Genomic DNA, 12094 nt, shown 5'->3' with positions numbered 1-12094 from the left:
GACCTAAAGGATGGAATAGTGCAGATGAAATGTTGGGTTGTCCTCCATTTTGTTGATAGCTAGTAGGCATATTTTAGTTATATTTCAAAGGGCCTGTAGCTATACTAGTTTTTTTTTTTTCCTTTCTCTGAGCCTAAAATCTGATAAACAGGTAGATCCAAGTTATTTTCTGGGGAGGTGATGTCATGGCTGGAAAAGGGACAGAAAGCTGGATCAGGGAAGAGAGTAGCTCCCTAATATGGGGAAGGGTATAAACAGTGTTGACTGTAGACCCCATCAATTTGATTTGGTCTCTGGTCCATACTATTTTATAGGCATGCCCTATTCCCCAAGAAAAATTCAGAGTCCCTAATGGCAAAGGAAGTCTAATAATAGTCTCATATGACATCATCTCCATCACTGGTGCTCAAGAATTATTAATGGAAGGATGTTCTCTGACTCACATACTTGTTTAATATATGGACAGTAAAGTAAAATCAACTTTATGTATGATTTTACTTGTTTATTCAAATATTTATAAGTTTCATGCCAGATAATAAGTTAATCATTAGGATGACAAAATGGTTATGATATGACTCTTACCTTAAAAATACAGTGATTTGGAGAGTCGGGTGGTAGCACAGAAGGTTGAGCGCACATCGAGCAAAGTGCAAGGACCACCTTAAGGATCCCGGTTCAAGTCCCCAGCTCCCCACCTGCAGGGGTAGTCGCTTCACAAAGGGTGAAGCAGGTATGCAGGTGTCTACTTTTCTCTCCCTGTCTCTGTCTTCCCCTCCTCTTTCCATTTCTCTCTGTCCTATCCAACAACAACACAATTAATAACAACAACATAATAACTACAAGAATAAAAGAACAACAAGGGCAACAAAAGGGAAAATAAATATTTATTTTTTAAATACAGTGATTTGGAGAAGGAGGCAGATTTAATAGATGGAGTGAAACTTAGGCCAGTGAGCACAGATGACATTTTTAAGTGTAAGTGGCAAAATGTTATAAGCAGAATGGATACTCAAGTAAAGTAGTGACATATGATTAAAAGGAAGCCAGTGTGACAGGGTCCCAATCTCAGATCAGCACCTATAAACTCTTTGACAGGGGAGTTTTAACTTTTCTGGTGCCTCTTTTTGCTCATACGTGAGGCCTGGTGGCTGAGATTTCACTGTGGAGTTAAGAAGATTCTCTGAATTTACTCAAGATAGCTTTAAGTATAGCATCTGGCAAGTAGTAATGATTCAATAAATGCTAGATATTGTTGTCAACAATGCCACAAATACAGTAAAAATGAATGCAGTCACCAATATGATTTATAGACATTGTGTATAATACTGCAAATATAATCAAGAATAATATAACCATTACTCTGAGCCATTTCAGTGTGAGATTTGAAGTGAATGTAAACATTAAAAAGGCAATTCAAAATGAGTGTAGATTTTGTGTGTAAATAGTGGTGTTCATTGCACAGTCAAAAAACAAATAGCAAATTAATTATCACAATAACTCCTTATTTGACCTAAGTGTGGCCTTGATCAACTTTCTGCAGAAGATATAGATCCCTCAAGGAAAACGAACCAGTACCCCCTTGAAGGTTAAACACTGGCATATTCTCAGAAGTCTGTGTAAAGGATGGTGAAAGGTCTTTTGAGATAAATTTGAATTTCACATCTGCTTCTTCATGACTCAATTTAACTGATGCTGAGAAGCCAGTTTTTCTGGTAAAACTAGAACTTGCCATATTTGACAGGTATTTCCTATAACTTTAAAGGGTTTCCTTTATTTCTAGTCACTGTGAGCTTGATGATAAAAATTCTTCCTACAAAATCTACTTTTAGAATAGATACAGGTCTATTTTCACTCCTATCCCTGGGGAAGACTGAGTTCTAGGTTATGAATTTCTAACTGCTTCTCTCTGAGAAGGTTTCTGCAGATGTCTTTGAAAGAGACAGTTTCTATCAGAAGATTAAACTCTCTTCTAAGATATTCTAGACCCCCTACACTTATCATCATAGAAGCAGGCCACGTCTCTCCCTTTTCAGCCAATAAACACTCTCCCTCTCAAAACCAACAAACTGCATAATCATTATCCTGTCTACACTCTCACTGTCTTCCAGTTCTGCCCATTCACAGCCATAGGAAGGAGCTTTACAAAGAATTTATCTAATCAAGTAATTCTCCCACTCAAAATCTTTAACACTTCCTTCTTATATAATAAACACAAGGTATTAATATGCTGTTAATGACACTGCTAAATAAGGCTCCAATATGCCCTCCCAAATATGTATTTATTTTTACATTCATAATAACTTATCCCCGTGGGTCTATCAGAAGCCACATCTTTTCTAAATTATTCCCTTGTTTCTCTTAAGCAGAACATGGTTTCTTCCCCACACTAAAAGCTAAATCCATTTATTGAAGACTTTTTGTATATTAGAAAGGAAGGCAAAATCAGAATTTGGAATAGTAGCTGCTAAATAAATAGCAATAAATGGAATGCATGGCTAAACGTTCCACATGTAATATTGTATATAACCTTACAACAATCTTACAGAATATATTTTAGCAGGGGCCAGGTGGTGATTCACCTGGTTGAGCACATGTTCCAACACCAATCCCCCAGACCCCACCTGCTAGAGGAAAGCTTTCTGAGTGGTGAAGCAGTGCTGCAGGTGTCTCTCTCTCCCTCTGCCACTCTATCACTCCCTTCCTTCTCGATTTCTGGCTGTCTCTATCCAATCAGTAAGATTATATATATTAAAGAGGGGGTCAGGCGGTGGTGTACTAGGTTAAGTGCACATAGTACAAAGAACAAGGACCTGATCAAGGATCCCAGTTCAAGCCCCTGACTCCCCGCCTTCAGGGGGGTTACTTTAAGCAGTGAAGCAGGTCTGCAGGTGTCTATCTTCCTCTCTCTCCCTCTTTATCTTCTTCTCCCCTCTCAATTTCTCTCTGTCATATATAAAAAAAAAGAAATAAAATGGCCACAGGAGCGGTGGATTCTTAGTGCTGGCACCAAGCCCCAGGGATAACCCTGGAAGCAAAAAAGAAAAAGAAAGAAAAAAGAATATATTATACCTATCAAAATTCTCAGCAAGGTGAACTCACATGCTCACTAAGAGGCTTGGGGGCCGGGTGTTGGAGCAGCTGGTTAAGTGCCCATACTACTAAGCACCAAGGACTAAGAGGGATAATGAGCAGGGGGCACACAAGGGCAGCATAGGTCATGCGGTCTCAACTTTTGTGCGTTTACCTTCTCCCCCTTTATAATTACTATACTTTCCACAGTGAATCAGAGTTCAGTGACTGGTGTGCTTCTGCTCTGTCAGACAGTAAGTCTTTTTAGGTCTGTTTGACTCACAACTTTTGACTCAACCATTTAGAAGTGTCAGGCTAGCTTCGAGGGTGGGAGAGAGACGACCAGGGACACATGGCTGAGCTCAGACGCAGTTCAATATTTATTGACAAGCGTGGATTCAGTGCAATCAATATAATCTGCATTAATTAGAAAATCCTGTCTTATCGGGCTTCCCGGCATGGCGGGGGGGAGGGGTGCAGGGGTGGGTGAGGGGATGGGACACAGTCTTTTGGTGGTGGGAATGGTGTTTATGTACAATCCTATTAAAGTGTAAACATATAAACCACTATTTAATTAATATGAGAGGCGAAAAATTGATCATATGTCTAGAACTTCTTAAAACACAGACTGAGTCTTTTCAATACATAGGCTGTCTTTGATATGTTGTCTCTCCCAAAAGCCTAGACTAAGGAGAACAGAAGCAACCGGTAGCACAGCTATATACAAGATGCTGGGTATTATACCCCAAAACCTAACAAAGGGACTTTCCAAAGTTAACCCTATCATCAAATAATGTGATGATAACAATAACTATCCATTGTCTTTTTGAACCCTAAGACAACAGGAACCTTACATTTCCACTATAGAGCCTGCATTTCCCCCAGTCCTGGAACCTTAGGGTGGGGCCCACCTTTTTGCATGCTGCTCTCAATTCAAATCAAATAATATTGCATCCACGGATCGCTACCTAATCAACACAACGAGTGCCACCCCAACATGCTTCACTTTAGACTGTGACCAGAGACTTCAGGTGTGGAATGACAACCCTTCAGCTTTATCACTCAGGTAAGACCTTTCCTTTCATAGCATTCTCTAATTCCAGTCCAGGTGTTCCACTCCCCAATAAAGTCCCCAAACCTAGATATAGTCCAAATCCCCTGAGATAGAGAGCATAGGTTCACACGTGCCCATAAACTAGGGGAAAAATATATACCTGAAAGCAGAAGCATACAAGTGCATGGAGGAATAACCCCCAACACTTCATCTGCACTATTCCAGTCTTTAGGTCCATGATTGTTCAACAATTTGTTTGGCTTTGTATGTTAACTCTCTTTTCAGCCATCAGGTTCCGGATGCTAGCAAGATGCTGACCAGACTTCCCTGGACAGACGACCCCAACAATGTGTACTGGAGTTCTGCTTCCTCAGAGCCCCACCCTACTAGGGAAAGAGAGACGCAGAATGGGAGTATGGATAGACCAGTCAACACCCATGTTCAGTGGGGAAGCAATTACAGAAGCCAGACCTTCCACCCTCTGCAACCCACAACAACCCTGGATCCATACTCCCAGAGAGATAGAGAATGGGAAGGCTATGAGGGGAGAGGATGGGATATGGAGATCGGGTTGTAGGAATTGTGCAGAATTGTACCCCTCTTATTCTATGGTTTTTTTAATGTCTCCTTTCTTAAATAAAAATTTTTAAAAAAAGAATAGTAAAGCTATCATGGGAGGGGATGGGATACAGAGTTCTGGTGGTGGGAACTGTGTAAAGTTGTACCCGTTATCCTATGGTTTTGTCAATGTTTCCTTTTTATAAATAAAAATTTTTTAAAAGTAAAAATAAAACAAAAACTCAAGACCTAGAAGTCAAGTGAGACAAGATAGTAAATAAAGGAAGAGTTATCAGTGGTCAAATATTGTTCTGAGATCAAATAAAGTGATGAGTAGGAATTAAACAAACAAAAAAAAAAGAAAATCGTGTCCTTTATATCTCCTGAGGCGGAAGTGTCAGGAAGAGGAAGTACGTAAGATAGGGGTGGGGAGAAGGAAAAAAACGCACGAACCAGTGGGGATTAAACAGTGGAAAACAGGAGAGGGGGGCGGAGTGGAAAAAGAGCTCGAACCAGTGGGGATTAAACCAGTGCCCTATAGGCACGACGGGTCTCAGGTAAAGCAGTGATTATGTAAATAGACCACAGTGTTAAGCAATGCAATCGAACCTAACATGATGATCAAAACAGAAGGTCTTAGAAGCAGAATTATAAGCAGACCAACACAGAAGCTGTTAAAGCTTAGTGACACTCACTACTAACCAAGCCAGTGATCACCATGAGACAGACCCTCTTGCATCCCCAAATAATCTTTGTGGGTTTATGCAGAGCTGGACATAAAATCCAGGGTCTCACACATATATATGCATTTTACAATTAAGTCGCTTCCTTGGTCCAATATCTTTTTACTTGTTTGAAGGGAGACAAATGAAAAGATGGACAACAAACAAACAAAAACACCAGATTAAAACATTGCCCCACTGACTGTAGAGTTTTTCCTTTACTCCCTTGTAGTTCCAGGGAACAAACTAGACCACATATATTCAAGGCAGGCACCTGACCATCGGGCAATCTGGTTAGGCCCCATTATTGGCCTATTATTTTCACCCATTTATTTAAAAAATTTCCTGCGGTGGAGGCAGATAGTATAAGGCTTGTGCAAAGAGACTGTAATGCCTGAGAGTCCAGAGTCCCAGGTTCAATCCCCCACACCACCATAAGCCAGAGCTAAACAATGCTCTGTTATGAAAACTTTAAAGAATAATAATAATTAAGCCCTTATTTTTATTTTTTATTTACAATTCTGCTGTTGAGGCTTGTGATTAGAGAATTCAAATGGCTCACCCAACACTCCATGCAAATCCCTGGTGTGGGGGTAGAGGTAAGAAGGTTCTGACTCCAAGAATTTAGTATAGGGCCTGTCTTTTTCTATGTGGGCTGCTGCTGAGAGAAACAGATTCCAGGACACTATCTTTAGCCCTCAAGCCCTTATCACTGATGCCAGGCTGATTGAGTTCAAAACTGAGTCTGCACTTGAACAAACAGCAACTTGGGGAGAGAACCGTAAGTCTCAGGTGGATGGAACACACTGTCAGTACCTTAGAGATAAAGGCTGTACGTCTCAGAGACATTAGGAAGCTTCTCAAATCAGCAACAACAAGGAGAAAAATCAATGTCATGTGTAGAAGCCAAGCTTTTGCATCTAATCTGTAGACTGAAGGTTTTTAGCATACCCACAGTGAACCTCAGGCTCAACCTGGGAGAAGTTTCTCCGCTCTGTGCTGACATGACCTGCCTAACCTGGCATCCCAGTCACACCCAAGTTGGAAATATAATAAGAGCCACCATCACTGCACTTCGCACTAGAGAAATGCAAATGAAAATTACACTGAGATACCATCTCACACCTGAGAAGTGGCTTACATCATCAACCAGGAAATGACAGGTACTGGCAAGATTGGGGAATGTGTGGAGAAGCTGTGGAGCAACGAGAACTCTGCTACATTACAGACTGGTAAAGCCCCTTTGGAAGAATGCAAAGAGAATCCTTAAACAAATAAAAATGGAACCTCCTGGGAAGAGAGAGACAGGCTGGGAGTATGGTCGGCCTGCCAACGCCCATGTTTAGTGGGGAAGCAATTAAAGAAGCCAGACCTTCCACCTTCTGCATCCCATAATGACCCTGGGTCCATACTCCAAGAGGGTTAAAGAATAGGAAAGCTATCAAGGGAGGGGATGGGATACAGAGTTCTGGTGGTGGGAATTGTGTGGAGTTATACCCCCTTATCCTGTGTTTTTTGTTGGTGTTTCCTTTATATAAATAATTTTTTTTAAAAAAATGGAATCCACTTATGATCTAGCAATGACACCCTTAGGAACTTATATGATGGACATAAATTTGAAGGGACCTATGCATCCCTAGGTTCATAGCTGCATTATTCACAGTAGCCAAAGTGTGGAAGCGGCCTAAATGCCCATCATCAGGTGACTGGATAAAGAAGTTAAGGAGAGGCCAGGCTAGTTAAGTGAACACTCTACAGTGTGCAGAGACCCAGATTTAATCCTCTGGTCCCCACCTGCAGGGGGACAACTTTACAAGTGGTGAAGCAGGGCTGCAGGTGTCTTTCTGTCTCTCTCCTTCTCTATAACCCCCTCAATTTCTCTGTCTTTACCCAATAATAAATAAATAAATTTTAAAGAATAAAAAGGGACTATGGGATATGTATATTCCATGGAATATTACTCAGTAGTTAAAAGAGATGACAGTGTATCCTTTGGGACAAAAATGCATGGAACTGGAGGTGATTATGCTTGGCAAAATATGTAAAGAGACGAAAAACAACTGCCAGGTAGTTTCACTCATATGTGGAATCTACAGATCTGATTTACATAAATTTGACAGAAAAAAAAATCCAAGCAAAACAGCAGCAAACAAACTGTTTGTAAGACTTGTGAGAACTATGGTGGTTATCTTGGGGAGGTTGGAAGGTGGGAATATGGAACTTTGGTGGTGGGTGTGGTATGGAATTACACACTGTCATCTTACAATCTTATAAGAAAGTACTAACAACAAGTAAAAATTTTAAAAATAAAAGCCACTTTAGCCCCCCTTCCCCCCCAGCCTCATACCTGATCAGGGGCTGCTGGAGAGCCACGAGAGCTGCATGGATGGTTACTGAGATCACTGACAGGTGGAAATAGTCAAACATGACAGGGACCTGGTGGTGCAGACCTCTCCGGGGATGGAAGTGTAGGCCCAGTGTACGGGTGCTGATTACGGGTGCCCCAGTCACATCCCTCAGTCTGTAAGGCAAACACATGAGCCCACATGAGTCATGACAGTGGATTGTCCCTTGGTTACGTAGGCTGGTAGGCTGCTTTATATTCCAGGCTGGCCTCGGACAAGCGGGATCTTTTTTCAACCCCTGTAAATACTCTGCCTAGAAGAAATTATTTTCCCATGATGACCAACAAAAGAAAGTAACACTCCTGAGAATAAAGAGAACAAGGAGGTATCACGCAGCCATTTCCTGCTGCCCCTGACCCCGAGCCACCTTCCCATTGAGGGACAAAAACCCAGACTCCTCAAGGCACCTCTCAAATCTGACACCTTTCTGATCTGCTTCTGCTTCTTATTAATTCCATTCAATACTGTCCAGAACTGCATTTCATTTGTAAGTCTGTGTTTTCTCTTTCATTCTCCGTCCTTTACTCTTTACTTTCTTTCTTTTCCTCTTTATTTCTATTTTTATCTCCTCTCCTCCTTCTTGCTCTTCTACTGTCTTGCAGCACCAGGATCTCATGAACATATGATTTTATTGAGAAAGACAGAGGTGGAGAGAGAAGGAGAGAACTGTGGTAACTCTAGGTGGGGGTGGGAGTGCCTTTAGATTCATGATTAGTCCATGATTTGCTCTGCTTTATATCCTAAGTCTTTTTCAGCCACCAGGGTCCAGATGATACTACCATGCCGACCTGACTTCCCTGGGCAGAGGATGCCACCAATTTGTCCTTGAGCCCCACTTCCCCAGAGCTCTGCAGGCTGAGAGTATGGATAGACCTGTCAACGCCCATGTTCAGTGGGGAAGCAATTACAGAAGCCAGACCTTCCACTTTCTGCATCCCATAACGATCCTGAGTTCATACTTCCAAAAGGATAAAGAATAAGAAAACTATCAAGGGGGAGATGGGATACAGAGTTCTAGTGGTGGGAATTGTCTGGGATTCTAGCCCTATTATCCTATAGTCTTGTCACTATTTACATCTTATAAGTAAAAATTAAAAAAAGAAAATGAAACAGAGAAACATAGGGAGGGGAAGCAGAAGTTTCTTAAGATCCAGTCCTATGGAGTTTATTTCTTGAAATCCTTATTGCTTAGAGCCTGCACACAAATTATGAGAATCCATAAACAGAACACAAGTCAGTGGAGGTGGTCAAGAAAGTTTCTCTTATAAGTGAATCTGGAAAACAGCACAGGAAGTCAGGAACCATTTTGATTGTGAGAGAAGAGAAAAAAGGAAAAATACTTGGAAGTAGTATAAGTGTAGCTGTGACTTAGAAGGAAGTGGAGGCAGGGCCATAGAAGAGAATAAAAATGAGCAAATATATGTATATGTGTGTGTGTGTGTGTGTGTGTGTGTGTATAGATATGTTGATAGATACAGACATAGAGTCAACCCATATCTCTGACCTTGGGAGAACTATTGCAGTGTCCACTGGAAGGGGGTGGAGATGCAGGTCTAAATGTGTGGAATTACACCTCTAATATCTTGTAATTTTGTAAGTCACAAGCCACGAATAAAAAAAAAAAAGAAGTAAAAAAAGAATGGCTCCCATAGGGCTGAGGCAATAACTTAGAAGTAGAGGACTATCTCATTTGAACTCAGAAACTCATTATACCTATATTCATTTATATACTGAGACCTTATTATAAATCACAAAAAGATGATTTTCTCCTTACTCTGCACAAAAATCACATGAGGCATTTATTAGCATCATTTCATTTATAGATGAGAAAAGGGAAATTACCATAAGGTAATTGACTTGTTTGAAGTCACAAGGCAAAACTGAAATTCTAAATTCAGGCCTATTCGATTTCATGGTCTGTTCTGCCTTACTGAACATCATTTATTTCAATCCATTCAGGCACAAGCTCCTAGGATACAGCAATATCTTTAGGGCATGGACAACAGAAGGTAAAATACATGCCTAGGAAACAAAGACATAAAAAAAATTACAATGGACCAGGAGGCGGTCCACCTGGTTGAAGGCACGTTTACCTAGGTTTAAGCCCTGGTTCTCAAAATTAAAATTAAAACCAAGAGGGCATGGATGGCAAGATAACTAGGTTGAAGCCTGGCACTCAACACACAGGCAAAAGCTTTGGGCTTGTGTTGTCATTCTTTCTCTTCTCTTCTCTTCTCTTTCTCTGTCTCTCACTTTTTATCGAAAAGTTGGAATAAAGGGATACAACCCTGGTATTAGAAAACAGATAGAGAGGAAGAAAGAGAGAGAGAGAGAGAGAGAGAGAGAGAGAACGGAACTAAGGGAAGGTGCATAAGAATGAATGAATCTCCACTGAGATAAAGTAGAATTTCCAAACAAATAGAATGGTTCACATACAAAATGAGAATGAGATGGTCAGAAGTGAGCATGTGACTGTGTAAGCACATTTTCAAAGGTCTTTGAATTGTAGCAAAAGCAAATGTAAGGTTAGAAAAGTCAGAGTTTGTGAATATCAACAGTAGCCACTTTAGGGGATGGCATCATGCTCTGTCAACAAGGTAAGGAAGTCTGTGCCAACTGAGATGTTCTAGAAAGCCTCTGTGAACTGTACCTACTCCACTGGTTCCTACCAGGAACCAATATGACGAGCAAAAGCATCTCCAGTAATGGGCAAATAAATGACCCAGGGAGAGAAAATCATCTTACCTGCAGTGAGAACTGAGAAGTCAACAGTCCCACCATCCCTAATATGAGATACCATGTCTCTATTCTGTTCCTGTGCAGGCCTACATGGTTCTAAGTCATTGCCTGAGTTATATTTCCAAGCTTTATGTCTCCTCTTTCAGGATGTTCCATAGACATCTGTGATTATTAAATGAAATTTATGAAAATGAATAAGTATAGTTTGTCAATTCTTCCCCAGACTCTGGCTTCCTATCCTCTTAGCTAATCTTTTACTCCATGAAAACAAAATGCTATGTTTGCTAAGTGCTTTATAAGACAGAAAGGGGGTAGCGCATGGAAGTCTGGCCTCACTCGCATCTAAGAAACTATGGAAAGAAGAAGAAATTGATTCAGCAGGCCACACACTTGACCTGTTTTATAGGGAAATATACATAGATGATAAGATTAACCTATATTTATCTATATCTACGCACACACATATGGATAAAGACAACTTTTTTACCCATCAAAACCAAACTCTGTGTCATATGTACTATACAAATTCCCAATTTTCAGAAATTCAGAAAAGTGCAGTGATTTACCCTTTATTTTTTATATTTATTTTATTTATTTATTCCCTTCTGTTGCCCTTGTTGTCTTATTGTAGTTATTATCATCATTATTGTTGGACAGGACAGAGAGAAATGGAGAGAGGAGGGGAAGACAGAGAGGGGGAGAGAAAGACAGACACCTGCAGACCTGCTTCACCGCCTGTGAAGTGACACCCCTGCAGGTGGGAAGCTGGGGGCATGAACCAGCATCTTTATGCAGGTTCTTGCGCTTTGCACCACCTGCCACCTGCACTTAACCCGCTGTGCTACAGCCCGACTCCCTTACCCTTTATTTTTTAGTTGATAAGAACAGAGTCCAGTTTCAGAAATTTAAATACCTCTTTTGTGTACTCTACTGTATACAAGTCCCCTATTAACTACTGTTTCTTAAATATCTTATTTAATTATTTATTATTGGACAAATACAGAAAGAAATCAAGAGGAAAGGGGGAGAGAGGGGACTACAGTGTTGCCATGCCACTTGTGAAGCGTTCTTCCTGCAGGTGAGGACGGGGGCTCGAACCTGGGTCACTGCACATTGCAACAGATGTGGTTAACCAGATGCACTATTTACTGGCCCTCTAACTACTGTTTTGACGTCAACATCTCATGTCTTATGTCCACACAGTTATTACTGACTATGCTAGAATAGCTGCATTGAATTGTGAGGCCAGGTAGTCTTGCACCTGAATGAGCACAAGGTATGATGCCCAAAGACCTGGATTTGATCCCCAGGTCCCAAGGGAAAAGCTTCGCAAGTGGTGAAGCAGTGCTGCAGGTATCTGTTTCTATCCTTCTCTATTACACCCTTCCTTCTTGATTTCTGTTATATCTATACAATAAGTAAAGGTAATACTTTTTTTTTAAAAAAAAAGATTAATTTGGTAAGAGAAGTTAGCCAATACTAGAATTCTGTTAATAGAGTATTGAGTAAGAAGATCTGAAAGGGAAACTAAAAGCAAGACCTGACCA

General features: G+C 40.8%; 1 protein-coding gene across 4 annotated transcripts in view; it reads right to left on the bottom strand.

Moving 5' to 3' along the window:
* The window catches only part of FAM135B (family with sequence similarity 135 member B), a 348640-nt gene that overhangs the window by 95264 nt on the left and 241282 nt on the right, over positions 1-12094 (bottom strand). For all 4 annotated transcript variants that reach the window (XM_060201007.1, XM_060201008.1, XM_060201011.1 and 1 more), the window contains one exon: positions 7751-7924. In XM_060201007.1, the coding sequence (XP_060056990.1) occupies positions 7751-7924 (174 nt within the window). The remainder of the gene's footprint in view (positions 1-7750; positions 7925-12094) is intronic.

Source organism: Erinaceus europaeus, chromosome 1, assembly GCF_950295315.1.
Source record: "Erinaceus europaeus chromosome 1, mEriEur2.1, whole genome shotgun sequence".
NCBI classification, from domain to species: domain Eukaryota; kingdom Metazoa; phylum Chordata; class Mammalia; order Eulipotyphla; family Erinaceidae; genus Erinaceus; species Erinaceus europaeus.
The sequence above is the reverse complement of the archived record's forward strand: the minus strand, read 5'-3'. Positions and strand labels throughout refer to the sequence as shown.